This window comes from Camelina sativa, chromosome 12, assembly GCF_000633955.1.
Source record: "Camelina sativa cultivar DH55 chromosome 12, Cs, whole genome shotgun sequence".
In the NCBI taxonomy this organism is placed as follows: domain Eukaryota; kingdom Viridiplantae; phylum Streptophyta; class Magnoliopsida; order Brassicales; family Brassicaceae; genus Camelina; species Camelina sativa.
In genome coordinates, this window is record NC_025696.1 from 2,340,098 (window position 1) to 2,357,378 (window position 17,281).

Genomic DNA, 17,281 nt, shown 5'->3' on the forward strand with positions numbered 1-17,281 from the left:
GAAAGCATCATCACACTAGGGATCGAGTCCCGCTTCCTACGAATGTAGGAGTTTGGCTAATGGTCGGCCAATTATAGCTCAATGGTTGACAAAAAAAAAAGATAATTAAGATAATAAATTAATGTAAATTTCTTAAGTTTTTCAATTGATGAATGATTTGATAGCATATTCAATATTATGTTATTATATAAACTTTGGTTTTCAAAATTTGTAACTCTATAGCAACACATTTCAATTTTAACAATTAAATTTTTTGTCATGTGTTATAAAAAAACTGTTTTAACAAAATTTTAAATTAAAAATTTAAACAAACTAATAAATATAAAAAGGGAAAATCACATTTTAAACCTTCAAAGTGTCACTGAGTAGCACTTTAAACCTTGAGATTATTTGACTAACACTATAAACCTTTAAAATAATTTTACTAACGCTTTAAACTTTAAATCTAACATTCTTGTTTGCACCGCCATTAAAAATGATGGAACAGTAATATCCGTCAACATAAAATAGTTAAACTATGCTGGTTTGATCTAAATATTTATTACGGTTGATAAAAAAGTTAAAAAACAAAAAAAATACATAAAGCAAAAAAAAATGAAGAATTTAAAACATTCGATAAATCTAAAATTTAAGACGACAACATATTTAGAAGATTCATTGGTTTCCAATGAGAAGTCAATCGATTTAATCAGAATCCAGAGGAAATGCATTTATTAAAAAGATTAATAATATGAAGAGTGATGTTGTAAAAGTTTTGTTTACAATGAAGATGAATATAAATTTATATTTTTCTCTTTTTATATAAACTAAAACTAATTAAAATTAAAATTAAACCAACATAGTTTAACTATTTCGTGTTGACGAATATTATTATTCTGTTATTTTTTTGACGGTACAAACATGAAAGTTAGTTTGAAGGTTTAAAGTGTTAGTAAAATCATTTTGAAGGTTCAAAGCGTTAGTAAAATCATTTTAAAGGTTAATAGTGTTAGTGAAATTCTCTGGAGTTTGAAAGTGCTACTCAGTTACACTTTGAAGATTTAAAATGTGATTTTACTAATATAAAAATACTGTTAATACATACGAATACATAAGGCATCATCACAGCCGGGATCGAGTCCCGCTCCCTACAAATGTAGGAATTAGACTAATGGGCCGGCCTGTTGTGGCCCAATGGTTGACAAAAAAAATATATATATACTGTTAATATATATATAATACTAATCTAATTTTAAAATACTAATTCGAAAAAGATTAAGAAAATTATCTTAATCCCTAGAGACTAGTCATCGGAAATCCCTAAAACCGAAAACCCTAAAACGAAGAAATTATCTTAACCCTAGAGTTATTGCAATTCTTCTCGACTTCTCCATGGAATCGAACGGCCCCCTGAAAGCTCCCGGTACCCTCTTCGGTAGCCTGAAACCTCGCGTCCCCGTAGACTATCGGGTAATCTTCCTCTCCTTATGCCTCTCTGTTTCTCGATTTATTGTTTCTTCACAATTTTTTTTTTTCTGCATATTTAAGAAATATATCTGATTAGATCTATTCTACTTTAGCGCCGGACGGGAGTGTTTTTGGGTGATCCTAAAATAAGAGCCATCTTTGAGAAACCAGAATACGGGTAAAATTTGATGCTTTTTTCTTTTCTTTTTGTAAATATGTTAAAAATGCCGTCGTCTTCATCATCATGTGTACGTTGATACTATATGTATATTGAATTATTGTAGTTGGTATGTTCACGTTGAGGGATTCAACAATTCGCTTCCCTTGGATGAGATCAAGGAGGCGTTGAACAATCATTTCAAGTCATGTGGAGTAATCGCTAGAGTGTTTCTTAACACAAACCCTGAAACCAATGTTGTCGACAGGTTTGTTTGTTGCTTGCTTCCTTCTTTCTTTCTTTCTTTCTAGAACTTAGCTTCTTTAATTTTTTACTAACTTCTTTTCTTTTATATAACAGCCATGCTTCTATTGCCATTATCGGAGATGACGTTGATGAGAGGGTGAAGGAACTTGATGGAAGTGAATTGGCTGGAAGGAAACTAATTGTTAAGCCCGCCCAGCGGGCTCCGAATGTGATTATGAGAAATGTTCCTTTTGCCTAGGTACTTAAATTTGGAGGGGGTAGCTAAAGCTCTCTTGACCAAGCTCTTTTGGTGTTTAATTTAGATCGTGATACAACATGCAACCCTCGCTGTGTGTGTGTTTTTAATTACTTGTTAGGTCTTTCTTATGAATTGTGATACAGTGCATTTGCCAAGTAAGCTCCATATATATTGACGTTTGGGTGTGGATTATTAAGTAAGCTCAATAATCCATTATCTTTGATTAGGTAGACAAAACAAAAAAACTACTACCTATATCTTCTCCCGTGGAACTCAATTCTCAGATTTAGTATCCCAACTTGGTTGGTTAAAAGTGAATCAGTTGTGTTACTCAAGACAGACAGAGACTTTTTAGCTTGAGAACCTCATTGTACACAGAGACAAATCGAATTTCTTGTCTATTACCCTTGAGATTCTGGTTTCCTTGTTCTTACTTTTCACTTTTATTTAAGAGTAGTCTTTATTTAACGACAATTTGAGGAAAAAGTTGTACATCTGTTGACAAAAAAAGCTTAGTCTCAACAGTTACTGAGGATGTTAAGGAACAAAACCCTGTTCTTAACTAAACACTTGGAAACAGAGTCCAGTTCTGCCTCCAGATCACGAAAACCATCTTCAACAACATCTCTCCTCATCTTCTCGTTCTGCATTGTCTCGACTTCGACAAAGTTTCTTCCTAGAAAGACATCATCAAGACTCTTCATTTCCTTTATCAGATCCATAGATTTATCTGACAATGATGAAGATACAAAAGGAATCGACAAAAATCCGATGGTAGACTTGATTTTTTTTGCCGGCGATGGTGGTGGCGGTATTGCTGATAAGAACAACAAAAGATGTCTGAAAATCGAGACAGTGATTTCGATTGTCTCTCTCAGAACACTCGTGGGTGGTATCGCTGAATCTTGATCTATGTTGGTTGGAATACCTTTGGATTCCATTTTCTTAAGTGCATTGATGTGTTTAGAGATTTGTTTCTTTGCCTTCTTACGGAAGTTAACGTATGCTTTAACTTCCTTCTCTACAACGCCACCTTTCCTACGAACGGCAGATTTGAGATTCGCCACGTGTTCTCTCATCACGACAATCACCTCCCTTGTGGCCTCACACACGTCGAGCAACACAACAGATCCATCTAAAGAATCTGCTAGAAGTTTTCCTTCCTGGTGATGAAGAAGAGTGTGTTTCACGTAAGAGGACTCAAGTAGCTCATGCACGCAACCGTAGAACTCCGTTAGGTTCACGAGTCCAACGAGAAGAGTCTCGTACCCAAAAGAAGCGGAAACCGAGATTGAGGAAGAAGACCTCCGCCAGATGCTGAGCCGGTTCAAGGCTGCTCTGAGTTTAACAGAGAGTGGATGGATTCTTGAAGGAAGACTCACAGATCGGACTGGTTGGTGTGTAGTTTGAGCAGACATGAAGACGGAATCTAAACTTTCCATGAATTTTAGTTTTCTTTTTCAGAACTCTAAATTGGATTGAGATGCTCTATTATAGGGTTCTTGAGGGTTTCTATATATATATTGCAGAGAAGCGCAAGAACAGAGGAATTCTCGGGTAAACGATGTGGGAACATGTGAGAAGAACATGGGTCACTAATCTGATCTGTTTGTTTCTAACATGAATAATATCATCAGTTATGGCCAGTGACTCTTGTAACTCATGTTCCTCTTTGTCTTCTTCTTAGACATCTCTTGCAAGCTTAATATTTAAAATCAGTTTCTTGTTCGTTTGTTTTCTATACCAACTGTTTTTTTTTGGGTGTCAGGGTAAAATATAATTTTGGTTAAAGGGATCTAAACTAAATGTGTCCGGCTTCAAAGAACCAAGGCTTGTCTTCTTTGTCTTTGAGTTACAAATACATTATCAACTTTATCGCTTGACTCTTTTACCTTCTAATAAAAATATATATTGTCTTGTTGGACTATTTTGCTCGGCTAATTAGTTTTGTGTAAAAGAATTTTCAAAACTATTAATAAGTTAATTTCTATTTGATAAGTAAAAGAGAGAGAATAAAAAGACATTCAAATATCATTCATGGTATTCAAATATCATTTCACTCAAGATTTCTATAGGTTTTTTTATGGACATCACTAATTAGTACTAGTGTTATTTTTAAAGCAGTTACGCATTAGATCATTATCACTAGACTCCCCATCAACATATTGGCAATTAACTTTAGGTTTTCCTCCATCCACCATGGTAATATCAATTCCATCCATAACGACGTCTATGCAATGTGTGGTTTCACTACACTTAATCGTTATAGCATTTTTATTCGATGTTGTCCCGTGAAAATCGATATACTTTACATTGCTAATCGCCACTGCTGATTCCTATAACATAAATATATATAATTTTATAATTATTATTATGCTTCCAAATAGGATATATAATTTGATTTATAAAGTACTAAGAAAAAGTTTACCTCGGAAACAAGACGTCCTTTATCTATATATTGTTGGTCAATTATAATTGGATTTTTTGTGTTAATGAGTGTGATGTCGGTAAAACTTATGTTTCTTGCATATCCTTGTCCACCCTAAATATTAAGATGATATTGAATGATTAATATTAATTTAGATATAAAAGGTAACAATTAGTATATACAAATGAATGTAGATATATATACCAGCCATGTTTTGATTCTAGCTCCATTCGTCGTCTGATTGAAAGTGCAATGAGTCACTTGTACATTACTAACTGTAGCCTCTGCTCCACCGGCTCCTAGACTTCCTACACTGTTGTCCAATAATAATAATAAAATAATGAATACTTTCAACCTTTTTTCTTTGTAAGTAAGCTTTTTATTCATAATGTAAACTAATTTTTTAATTAATATCATGAATTACCTTATTCCATGACCTGGTCCACAATTAATTCCTGTGATGTTGATATTAGAACTTCCACTGTTGATTGCTATACAATCATCCCCTGAGAATTTAATAATTGAAATTCAAATGAATGTTATTATGTTGTCTTTCATGTTCTAAAAAATAAATTAGTCTTTTCAGAAAGGAAATTGCAAATACATAAAAGCTGGAACTATAATAAACTAATAGTTATAAAAAAAATCTCATCTTCAAATTACTATGCTTCATTTGTTTTGTGCGCCATTCATATTTTTTAAAAAGAATACTAAAATAATTGATTAATAAGTACGCACCCGTTTGAATTGTAGAGTCAAATATGTTGATATTAGTTGATTCACTTATATCAATTCCATCTGTATTGGGACTTGTCTCAGGTGCAAAAAGATTTATGTTTGATATTGCAACAGTGTTGTATTTGTTGATTGATATATGGTTTTTTGCACTATCAATCGAGGTTAGCCCATTTATCCTAAAGTTATCACATTTGCTAATATGTAATGCCTACAAAAAAAAATAGCAATATATGAAGATTGTAATAAATTCTTTTTTTTTCAAATAATGGATAGCTAATTTAGTAGATATACTTACGGTAGGTCGTTGAGAAGCTTTCAAATTTAGCTGAAAAAAAAAAAACTATGATTTTGTTACAGTGAATTAAAAATCGAGTAAAAATTGTGATATATCAAATTGTCACCTCCCAAAAAGTTAAACCACGACCATTAATCGTTCCAGAACCAACGATCATTAGACCAGACACATATGAAAATTTGATCCACGTTTTAGGGGTGGGATTGGACGAGGCTCCTTTATCGCTAGGTGCTATGATAACTCCATCCAACTTAAAAAAAACAAAAGCAAATTTTACTGGTGATCTAATTTTTCTCTCATAAAAAAAATTTGCAGATTAATTGTCTATGTACCTGAACTTTTATAGAGCTAGATTTACATGGACCTTGGAACACCGTAGGCTGAAGTAAAAATGTTTTGTCTAAAGGAATAAGAAGTGTTTTGATGTCTCCGTCTCCACCACATGTATCATTCCATGCTTGCTCAAAAACCTTTTTACAGAATTGGTTTTTAGAACATTAACTAAAAGTATATTTTTAGAAAAAGAAGATAATCAAGATTAATTCTAAAAAATCATTCTAAGCAAAAATAACTAAAAACTAGAAAGAAAAAAATAGTAATAATTTACCTCTGAATCATCAGTTTGACCATCTCCTTTAGCACCATAATTAAGTACGTTGTAATTTTGACCGTTTACGAGGACAAAACATAAGAAATTTATCCAGATCCAAACACGTAATGTGGTTTCCTAATACACTCAAAAAAAAAGCAAAACGTTAGAATAAACAAGTAATGAATAAATACAATTAGAAAGTGGATTGATCTGATGTGTACCATCGATAAATGGCGATGATGAAAATCCATTGAATGTCTAGGTAGTTGTTTTGTATGTGTTTCAGTTATGTGAATCTACGTAAATATGAAGTATACACATATATAGTTTCCCCCTTTATACATCCAAATTGTAGCTAAATTTTGCGTCCTTCATATAATATTAACAATACACCTACGTACATATACAATATTTCTTTTTTTTTGACCTCAATACAATATTTCTAAAGCATTACATGCATTTCATTTATTATGATGTAGCATATGTGGTATGTGTTTCACAAGCTGACGAAGGTGAAGAGAAAAGAATTTGGATACTTCTCACTCTCTCTATGCCTTCAGAATGAATTAGTGAGAAAACGTTAAGGAGTTGTTACAAAGAAAGAGGACGCAGTAAAAACAAAGAGGACGCAGTAAAAAGAATGAATTAGTCAGAATAAATTACAGAGATCTCACTGAGGCCGCCGATTTTAAGGACGCAGTAAAAAGAAAATAGTGGTGGTCGAAAGCCAAAAAAGTGGTCGGAGTTCACGGAGGAGAAAAGCTCAAAATAGTCATTAGGTTGTGGTTAAGGCGATGTCAGAATTCCTGAACATATTAGATCCATGATAAATGTGACGTGCTTAAATTAGGCGTTTTTGGTATAATACTTTGAACTTCATAGACTACTCTCTTTTTTTCTGATGTCGACCATACAAATCCAGCACTCTATGTTTTGATGAAAAAAAAAAAAAAATCAAAAGTCAAACACTTTTATGTATTTGTAATAGATAAAACATTAATCACTAATCTATACCCACAAGATTTCTCAAACTTTAAACCATATAACATGGACTGTAATGCTCGTTGGCATATCATGAACCAAACAAAATAAAGAATTTCTTTAATTTAAATTGTTTATTCTCGGGGAAGAAACAATTATTTGTTTCTGAGTTGTATGCTCTCGTGGATCATCATCGTACACAAAATAATAACATGTCATATAGAATAAAAATTGGTAAACAAAACTTTAGGTAAAGATAATTTCGCACGACAAGCACGTGACGTGAGCGACACGAGGCTAGAAGACAACAATAATCAAGTTTGGTAAGTTTGTTCAGCATGTGATGTCTTAAGTGACCGATGATGATGCACCACATAGGTTTAGGAATATATTCACATGCTCCTTTTTTTGTTTTGTACTTTTTGTTATTATTTTTTTTACCGGATCAATTCATGTACAAAAATCCAATCCTAACCACAAAAGATTCAAAAAAAGAATTTTATGGAAGTAGACAGTAGTCCTATAATAATTTTATCTCTATAAGACCTGGATTTACACAAAATATGCAAACTATTTTTGTTAAGGAGTCACAATGTTCAAGAGAGACGCTCTATTTTGAATAAGTCGTCTTGATAAGTAACTCAACTCATCCTTAATTGCTTCAAGGCTAAAACTAAGCATAGCTAATCTCCCGAGCATCGTTTGCGCATCAATGACCTTCCCTATTTTCCTACGGATGATTCTTCCATAGAATGAACGGATCATCGAGTTCTCTACACATCCAGTTTCACCATTCTTCCTCTGTTTCTCAACGGGAGAATTAGTAAGAAACTGCAAGAGTGACTTGAAAATAGAGATTGTTGATGCATTTGATTGACTTAGGATATTGGAGATCATAGAAGAATGTTGATCGAGGTCACCGGATTGTTTGATAACCGAGGGTTTCTTCTTTGTTTGTGTTCTTGCAAGGGATTTAAGTTGTCTCGCTGCTGCGTTCTTGAATGTCTTCTGAAAGCTAATGTAAGCTCGGATCTCGGATTGAACGGAAGAGAGATCTCCTCCGCGTCTACGTAGAGCAGATTGAAGGACTTGTATCTGCTCCATGAATGTTTCTATCAAGTCTCTTGTGAAGTCAGAGACATCGAGTAACAAGATGGATTCATCAAGAGCGTCTTCCACAAGTTTCGCGTTGCGACCAAGGCGGAGAGCTTTTTGGCCTTGAGGAGAACATATGACTTGTTCATTGACAAAGTCATAGAGCTCCACGAGCTTGGCAAGTCCAAGTTGGATCCTAGAAGAAGCTGATGAAGAAGAGTTTAAAGCTTGAATCTTTTTCACTTCTTCTTCAACTCTCTGTGCTTTAGAATGGATTAGTCTTGTAGGCAAACTAATAGACCTAGCAGGTAAATGCGTAGTCGCCGCTGAAGAAGATGATTCAGCCATTTTTAGCTCTGAAGCAAAACAGAGAAATCAAAAGCCTTAAACTTGGAAATGGGTGATGGTGGGTCAATAAGGTTCAGAGACTCCAAAAGATATATATTAGAGGAAAACGTTACAGAAAAATCCAAAAGGACCCTTTAAAAGGTATGTAAGAGCAAATTGGGCATGTGTCAAAACCTTATAAAGTGAGAATATCTGCAAAATTATCCGTTTTTGCTTATTTTAATCATCTTTATGTGTCATGAAACAAGCAACGTCGAGCTATCTTGATTATTATGATTATCTTGTCTCCTAACTTGTCCCTCTTTGCCTCCTCTGTCATCGCTGGCAAACTCAAAGATCTGTTTCATCAGGAAATAAAAACACGACAACTCATAGAAACGTTTTCCAAGGAGAGATTTAAACATATAAACAAATATTTTACCTAAAGAAAAAAAAAGCTAAGGCCATTCATTATAGGGTCCAAGAATCTAGGGTTTTAAACAATAAGAGTAGTAGGAGAATCTTGTTCAATAAAGTCGTGGTACGATTCATTTCCTACTCATAGTGCGTATTTATTTCCGTAGTATTTCTGTTATTTTAATGGGAGACAGAGAGACAGAAGTTGTAATACACTAATATAGAGAAAAAGAACATCACAGAAGAGAGAAGAAATAAGCCCCAAAAAATAAAGGAATACTATAATTTACCAAATGATTTGAAGGGAGTCATCTGAAAAAGAATAGAGTATTACCACAATGTTGACCACTTGTCCTTTGTAAATCTTCCTCTAATTGATGCTATGAACATTGTCTTCTCTTTTGGCTCTCAATGATTAGCAATCTAATTTCACTGAAACGTCACCATACCCTGCACTTGGCTACTTAGCGTTAAAAAATATTCTTCTTTATGGTCTTTTTCCTTTTGTCTTTAGAGAAAGTATATAATCACCGGAGATTACCGTATCGCTTCTCTAACTTCTGCACAAAGAGAAAAGAGCAGAACAATCTTTGATCAGATACTGTTGTCTGATTAACCAGAGAACATATCTAATTTCGGTTGAGATTTAGATATTTACACAAGGAAATTTGTTTTTTCCTTTAGGAATCATCAGGGAAAGCACAGTAAAAGTATCCATAAAATATCACATAATTTGTTCCAAATTTATTTCTTATAAGAAGAGTGTAAATGGACAAGGACAATAAACGTTAACGTAAGAATACTAAGAAGCATATACAGGTCCCAGGGAATAGAACAGTATCAATGCTAACTAGCCAAACGTTTCTCAATAATGATGTATTAGCAATTTAGCAGTATATTTTGGTAATGTCTAAGCATTTCTATTAATTCAATATCTTGACATGTTATAAAGAGAAATGCTAAACAAATGATTAATGAAAAAAAGTTCTACGACAAAAGTTTCTCAATGCTATTCTCAAATGATTACTTGAGTTACAAGAAATCAAGAAAAGGTAAAACAGAGCCATTTCTTGGCCGTAGGTTTAGCGCCATCTCGTTTCCTCTGTGAAGCTGCCTTGCTGGAGCTCCGACCTGTTTTCTTGTCCTCCCCAGCTTTAGTAAATATAACGGTGAATCCATCAGCCGTCGCTGGATCATTCACATCCCATTCTCCGAATTTTGGCAGAGGCCTTGCTTCACTGTTCGATGCCATTTCAATCTTCAGAATCAAGAAAACAGAGCAAAACTTCTCAAAAACAAAGCGTTTCCTTCTTTCTGTTGTTGTTCTTTGTTCTTCTTCAATGTCTTTTGTTCTGAGATCGAGAGATGATGGACCAAGGATGTATTTTATAGGTGGGAGATCTCAACAAAGCGGAAACAAATGAACAAAAACAGAGAAGTAGAAGGTTGAGTTTTGAAATCTTCCTACGGATTGTACTCGTATGCGACACGGAAATGAGGATATTCCTTTTTTTCACTTCTTCTTAAATCTTTCCTGAGGTACAAAATCGTTGGTCTTTGCGCGTCGCAGCCTGTTAAACCCCTAATTATAGCAAAATTCTTATACCCATGAGGCTGCTCTGTTTATACTCTGTAAAACCCCTAATTAATGTTTTCTATGCTACATTGTATACGTGTACATGTACGTGAATTAGATATGATAACGTTGTGAGCATCTGAAAATATGTTAAACCAGATTTCGGAAATAGGAACAGCCAAGATTACTACAAGTAATAATATATTTTGCCGAATTTGATACAAAAAGAGAATAAACTCTTTGCTTAATAAACAAAAACTGCTTCTGTCTTTATTGATTTTATTAGGAATCCATTTTATTATTATGTAACCATAGAGGTAATGCTCAAACACGAGGTCGGATATGAATCAGAAGAGAAAAATGATCAAATAAAATCAATCAACCAAACAATAGCAATAGAAAACAGAGGAAACCAACACTTTATGAAAAAAGACGAAAGACGAAGAAGCAGAGAGGCTCACATGGGCATCACTCAAGAGCTGCTATGACAGCATCGACAACTTCTTGCGTGGTACAATCACCTCCAAGATCTTTCGTTCTACATTTCCCTTCTTGTATCACTTGTTTCACTGCGGTCTCAAGCCGATCAGCAAAAGTAGGAAACCGGAGATGTCTAAGCATCATAGCTGATGAGAGAAGTAAAGCCACCGGATTAGCTTTCTTCTGCTCCACTATCTTATCATTCCCCACGTTCCCTGCTGATGCGCCTTGCTCAAATATAGCATGTTCTGCACCAACATTTCCTGTTCCCAACAAACCAAGAAATGTCATTTTAAGAAAGACTATAACTTCAACTGATATGTATTTATGGACAAACCTCCAGGCATCACTCCAGTGCCACCGGCTATTCCAGCCGCCGTGTTTGCTATAAGGTTACCATACAAATTAGGCGTCACCTGAAACAAACATGATTAGAATAATATTATAATTTGCAAAAACCAACAGACAATATCCATTAGATAAAGGACATATATAAAGTAGAGTATTACCATAACATCAAACTGCTCGGGCTTAGCGACAAGCTGCATACAACAATTGTCAACGATGATTTCATTGTAAGTAATCCCCGAATATTTTTTAGCAACCTCTCTGCAAGATTCGAGGAAGAGCCCATCCGCAAGCTTCATAATGTTAGCTTTATGAACAGCAGTCACTTTCTTCCTATTGTTCAGATATGCATACTCAAATGCATATCTCGCAATCCTCTCAGAACAAAACTTTGTTATAACCTACAACAACATATATAAGGTAATTAAACAAAAAGATCACAATTTGGACTAAAACCAATTTCGATGGTTACCTTAAGGCTCTCGACAACACCAGGAACAACCTCATGCTCAAGTCCTGAATACTCTCCTTCAGTGTTCTCTCTAATGACAACAATGTCAACATTCTCGTGTCGTGTCACTAAGCCAGGGACATTGATGCAATTGACAAGAGAAGCGTAGATATCGAGTTCTTTCCTCAACTGCATGTTCAAAGAACTGACACCACCACCAACAGGAGTCGCTAACCCACCTTTGAGACAAACCTTGTTTCTCTTCACAGACTCGATCACTTCTTCAGGGACTTTCCTCATGTTGCCTCTAACCTCGTACCGTTCGAAATGCACCGGTGCGTGCATCGCTTCCATGACCTGTTCAACCGCACCGGTCACTAAAGGTCCGATTCCATCGCCGGGGATTAGGGTTACGATTCGTGGGGCTCCGTCTCCGGGTCTAGGCATGTAGGTGATGGATCGGGACGGTGCGGTGAATGGAGACGACGGATTCGCCAGAAGGCGACTCAGCATCGAAGCGGATCTTCTCGCCATTGGTGGATTTAGTTTTTTTTTAGGGTTTCAAAGCGACGTTGATCGATTTCGGCGATTTGCATGCGGCGTTTTATGCCTCCTGTCAGATTTATTCTTATTCTCTTTTTGCCCATTATTATTTTTTGTACAAAATATAAATACGAATCCTTGCAATTGAAAATATAAATACGAAAACGAATTTAATTGATGATATTCCTTGGTATGCCTAATTTGCTGATAAATCAAGGAATTTGTAATCTTTAATTTTCCCCAAAATCATCTCTATATATATGTTTTTTTTTAATAACAAACATTTATAAAGTTACACTTACACGATGTTTTTTTAAATTAATGCACATAGTTCTCTTTTTCTAGAACTAGAATTGTCTAGAACATAAACTTTTCTGTCTTCTAGATTTTGAGTCACAAAACGAATATGAGAAACAACAGATTATATTTTCCCTTACAAAAGAAGCATGTGTAAAGTCAGCTGTGTAAAACTGTGGTAGACTTTAAAAGTGAAAAGTGTTTTACGACCATTTAATCTTATATAGTTCACGTCCCACTTCGTGTGGTACGCTTAAAGTATATTATTATAATATATAAAGGATACTTCCAAATAATTTGGATTCTCTCTCGCAATGGTATTAAGAACTTGGACTGAATCACGGTCACACGCATCACAACAAACAAGAGCAAAGAGAAAGAGAAAGAGACCAGACCACATCTAAATTCTCATGAAACATTCCAAACACACAACAGTGTGGACACAAACACAAGACTTCAGTTTTACTTTCTTTCCTTTTTTTCCTTTACCTTTTTGATTGTCGCTATTTCGATTCCAACCCAATTAAGAAAAAAGTATCAATCACTCTGTTTTAAAAGAGGGTTTCCTACTTTTTTTTGTAATCCTCTCTACTCTTCAATTTGCTTCTCTTTTCAGCCATGGCTAGTTTGAACGGCGGGAATTGTGATTTTTCTGCCGTAGACGACGACGTGAAGACCGGCGATGAGTTTCCTTTCGAGAGGGTTTTCCCGGTTTACGCTAGAGGAACCATTATTCCCGTGGACGACGACCCGGTTTTGCTGGATTTTGTCAACTCTGGTTACGACCCCATTTGGGATTCTATAAGAGCAGAAGCTAAGCTTGAGGTTTTCTCTCCATGTATCTTTATAAGAATCGGTTCTTGTACAGTTTCTTTTTCATATACATAACTTAAATTCCACAAAGATAGAAACTTTGATATTGTTAATCAACTTCGATTCTACAAAGGTTATGATAATTGATAAAGACATTAATATTGTGTACCTTTTATATGAATAGGACAAGACCGTGGGGTCAAGTGCTCTCACTAAAAATGTGATATCTGTCTCTTTAAGCACTTAATTATGATACCTTTTAGGTGTTACTTAATTGATGTTACGTATTGCTCTCAAGTCTCATCCATCTACATTCTACTATATATTAATAATGTTTAGGCCTTAATGTTTGTTGAAATCTCCATCCTTGAGGGCAAGTTGTGGAACAGTGGTTGTGCATATTGTTCCTACAATGATGAATGTTGAAACGCTGTTGTGTTTTTACAGGCAGAAAATGAGCCGGTTTTGAGTAGCTTCTTGTATGCTAGTATCTTGTCCCATGACTGTTTAGAGCAAGCATTGAGTTTTGTTCTGGCTAACCGTCTCCAAAACACTACCTTGTTAGCAACTCAACTCATGGATATCTTTTGCAATGTTATGGTACATGACAGAGGTATTCAGAACTCGATTCGTCTTGATGTTCAGGTATAAACACTTAAATATCTTTCTTTTGTTTCAGACAGTATTTTCAGATAATCTGACTGCACTGGTATTTGTTTTGTTGAAGGCATTCAAAGACAGAGATCCTTCTTGTCTATCGTATAGTTCGGCTGTTTTACATCTAAAGGTAGTTTCTTAACCAATTACAATGATATCTCTCTTAATCTTATGCTGGTACAAAACGACTGCTAAGTGAGTTTTCATGTGCATTTTACCAGAATAATTTGTTCTACAGGGCTATCTTGCGCTCGAGGCATATAGAGTTGCGCATAAGTTGTGGAAGCAAGGACGAAAACTATTAGCATCGGCATTGCAAAGCCGAGTAAGCGAGGTAGTGTAACTTCCACAGCTTCTTAGGTTATTGTTATATTTATAGTCTTGGTGTACAATCTCTAATCCATGTCAGTGGTTTCTCTCAGGTTTTTGGAATTGATATCCATCCGGGTAAAGTTTCAGATTCATATCTTGCTTATGCTTTTACATCTAGCATCAGACTAACTTGTTTTTTTTGGTTCAGCTGCAAGAATTGGGAAGGGAATATTGTTGGATCATGGAACTGGTGTGGTCATAGGTGAGACTGCTGTGATAGGCGACCGTGTCTCAATTTTGCATGTACAGATCTCTTCTCTGAATTCATTTCTTCAAAACACAAAGAGAAGTATCATCAACGTTAGTGAAGCTAGTTGGTATTTTCATGTCTAGGGTGTGACATTAGGAGGAACTGGGAAGGAAACTGGTGACCGCCATCCAAATATAGGCGATGGTGCTCTTCTTGGAGCATGTGTAACTATACTTGGTAACATTAAGATAGGCGCTGGAGCAATGATAGCTGCTGGTTCACTTGTGTTAAAGGATGTTCCTTCTCATAGGTATAAAGCTGAAATAGTTAAATGCATCTAAAAAACCAATCTCCTTGGGATTTTCTGTTTACACATCTCTCAAATGGATCTTTTATTTGGGTGTTTCTGCAGCATGGTGGCTGGGAATCCGGCGAAACTAATCGGGTTTATCGATGAGCAAGATCCTTCGTTGACAATGGAACATGGTTAGTCTTGGTACATTGGTTTTGTTCTCCATTGCTCAGGTTCTAGTAGTGAACTGAATGATAGTTACTTGTACATGCAGATGCTACCAGAGAGTTCTTTCAAAATGTAGCTGTTTCTTATAGACACACAATACCAAATGGTAACTTACATTCTTACTCTGAACTCTGTTTTTTTATACAGTATATCAGAATTTAGTCTGGGACCTGAACTGAGTAATGCTTCTTTGTAAAAATTGGATCTTCAGTTTCAGGAGATGCAGAGAGAGGAAACGTTAAAAAGAGAATATGAGAACACCTGCAGATTTATCTAATGGCGATTTTATCATCACTTCAAACAAATAACAAAGCTCTTTGTTTGTTACAACAAACCTGCTTTTCCAATTGATGGAGAAAGATTTTGATACATTGCTAACCATTATTATTAATTCCGGAAAGGGAAGAAAACCAAATCATAAGCTTTCAAGCTTATTATCACCAAACAAACATAAACCAAAATGCAACAACAACAACAAAAAAACAAAAACCCTTAAAACTTAAGCATGCTTAGCCTGGAAATCTTTCATGAAAGCAACAAGCTTTTCAACACCAGCCAAAGGCATTGCATTGTAAATAGAAGCTCTCATACCTCCCACTGATCTATGCCCTTTAAGCTGCACCATCTTCTCTTTCGCAGCTTCCTTGATAAACTCAGCTTCCAATTCAGATTTCTCCAATGTAAAAGGCACATTCATCAACGACCTCACTGATTTCTCAACAGGACACCTGTAAAAGCCTTTGCTTTCTTCAATAGCATTGTAAAGCAAATCAGCTTTCCTCTGATTCTTCTTCTCCACTTCTTTCAATCCACCTTGCTCCAACAGATCTTCAAACACAAGACCACACATGTAAATCCCAAAGCAAGGAGGTGTGTTGTACAACGAACTGTTCTCATCGTGAATCTTGTAATCAAGCATCACCGGTGTAATACCCTGAGCGTTCCCAATCAAGTCTTTACGAATCACTACAATAGTGACACCAGATGGACCAACGTTCTTCTGTGCACCACCGTAGATCACACCAAACTTAGACACATCAACAGGCTTAGAACAAAAGTTAGAAGACATATCAGCAACCAAGATCCCATTCTTAGGAACAGGGTAATCTTTAAACTCAACACCATGAATAGTTTCATTAGCGCATATATGCAAATACTTAGCGTCCGGAGATTGCTCCAACTCATCAAAAGATGGAACCTTTGTGTATTTCTCAGATTTCCCAGACCAAATCACATTGGTTTTGCAATACTTCTTGGCTTCTTTGGCAGCTTTGTCTCCCCACGAGCCAGTAACAACGAAATCGACAGTATCATCAGGTTCACAGAGATTGAGAGGCAGAGCAGCGAACTGTGTAGTGGCACCACCTTGTAAGAACAAAACGGAATATTCCTGAGGAATCTCCCAGAGCTGACGAAGATCAGATTCAGCTTTTTGTATAATTGAGAGAAACTCTTTGCCTCTATGACTCATCTCCATCACACTCATCCCAGATCCACGCCAGTTGTATAGATCCGCCTGAGCTTTTAAGAGAACGTTCTCAGGCAAAGTTGCTGGACCCGCCGCGAAGTTAAAGACACGTTCTTGGGATCCGACGGACCCGGATCTAACTCCGTCTTGAACTTGAGTCGTACTCGAAGCGACGCATCGAACCGCTACGGGCTTGGTTTTGCCGGCGAGGCTCATGGTGTTTGGTTTGCTGAGGTGAAGCAGGGATTGAGATGTTGATCTGGGTTTCAAAGCAGGGATCTGAGTGTTGTTTCCGACGAGGAAAGAGTTCGCCGACGCCGCCATGATGGTGAGATTCTCGGAGCTCTCTGTTTTTGACCTTTACACTTTTTATTTAGTTACAAATAATATCTGAAAAAGAGTTTGGTGGGAGAGAGACATATATAAATATAGATTGAAAACGACAACGTCTTATGTTATTAGGTGACACTAGTTTTGTCTGCGGTTGGTTTAGTTAAGGACTCATTTACAATGTGTGTTTTTTTAAATCTTGTAGATGAAAAAGAGTTCAAATTAAAATTCTCAATCTTAATATCATTAATTTAA

The 17,281-nt window shown here is 35.8% G+C and overlaps 8 protein-coding genes across 8 annotated transcripts; 2 read left to right on the plus strand and 6 right to left on the minus strand.

Moving 5' to 3' along the window:
- Positions 1,269-2,283, plus strand: LOC104729635 (nucleolin 2-like). Its single transcript, XM_010448594.2, has 4 exons — positions 1,269-1,449; positions 1,560-1,624; positions 1,731-1,871; positions 1,964-2,283. Exons 1-4 carry the CDS (start codon positions 1,372-1,374, stop codon positions 2,106-2,108), a joined length of 429 nt encoding a protein of 142 aa, XP_010446896.1. The 5' UTR covers positions 1,269-1,371; the 3' UTR covers positions 2,109-2,283.
- On the minus strand, positions 2,357-3,934 carry LOC104729636. The gene has a single exon (XM_010448595.2). The coding sequence runs from the start codon at positions 3,548-3,550 to the stop codon at positions 2,627-2,629; it is 924 nt and encodes a 307-aa protein (XP_010446897.1). The 5' UTR covers positions 3,551-3,934; the 3' UTR covers positions 2,357-2,626.
- On the minus strand, positions 4,202-6,412 carry LOC104733128 (probable polygalacturonase At3g15720). Its single transcript, XM_010452738.1, has 10 exons — positions 6,383-6,412; positions 6,177-6,296; positions 5,902-6,039; positions 5,676-5,819; positions 5,570-5,599; positions 5,275-5,482; positions 4,961-5,042; positions 4,741-4,849; positions 4,537-4,650; positions 4,202-4,444 (listed from the first exon to the last, which is right to left on the minus strand). The coding sequence occupies exons 1-10, from the start codon at positions 6,410-6,412 to the stop codon at positions 4,202-4,204; spliced, it is 1,218 nt and encodes a 405-aa protein (XP_010451040.1).
- LOC104729637 lies at positions 7,658-8,665 on the minus strand. The gene has a single exon (XM_010448596.1). The coding sequence runs from the start codon at positions 8,583-8,585 to the stop codon at positions 7,722-7,724; it is 864 nt and encodes a 287-aa protein (XP_010446898.1). The 5' UTR covers positions 8,586-8,665; the 3' UTR covers positions 7,658-7,721.
- Positions 9,916-10,455, minus strand: LOC109128128 (RPM1-interacting protein 4-like). Its single transcript, XM_019233929.1, has one exon. The coding sequence runs from the start codon at positions 10,231-10,233 to the stop codon at positions 10,024-10,026; it is 210 nt and encodes a 69-aa protein (XP_019089474.1). The 5' UTR covers positions 10,234-10,455; the 3' UTR covers positions 9,916-10,023.
- Positions 10,856-12,444, minus strand: LOC104729638 (isocitrate dehydrogenase [NAD] regulatory subunit 3, mitochondrial-like). Its single transcript, XM_010448597.2, has 4 exons — positions 11,858-12,444; positions 11,547-11,786; positions 11,375-11,453; positions 10,856-11,300 (listed from the first exon to the last, which is right to left on the minus strand). Exons 1-4 carry the CDS (start codon positions 12,368-12,370, stop codon positions 11,026-11,028), a joined length of 1,107 nt encoding a protein of 368 aa, XP_010446899.1. The 5' UTR covers positions 12,371-12,444; the 3' UTR covers positions 10,856-11,025.
- LOC104729641 (serine acetyltransferase 4-like) lies at positions 13,126-15,643 on the plus strand. Its single transcript, XM_010448599.2, has 10 exons — positions 13,126-13,501; positions 13,937-14,134; positions 14,217-14,276; positions 14,385-14,480; positions 14,569-14,593; positions 14,667-14,761; positions 14,852-15,018; positions 15,121-15,194; positions 15,275-15,334; positions 15,440-15,643. Exons 1-10 carry the CDS (start codon positions 13,295-13,297, stop codon positions 15,481-15,483), a joined length of 1,026 nt encoding a protein of 341 aa, XP_010446901.1. The 5' UTR covers positions 13,126-13,294; the 3' UTR covers positions 15,484-15,643.
- On the minus strand, positions 15,545-17,095 carry LOC104729639 (phosphoserine aminotransferase 1, chloroplastic). The gene has a single exon (XM_010448598.2). It carries the CDS (start codon positions 17,018-17,020, stop codon positions 15,728-15,730), a length of 1,293 nt encoding a protein of 430 aa, XP_010446900.1. The 5' UTR covers positions 17,021-17,095; the 3' UTR covers positions 15,545-15,727.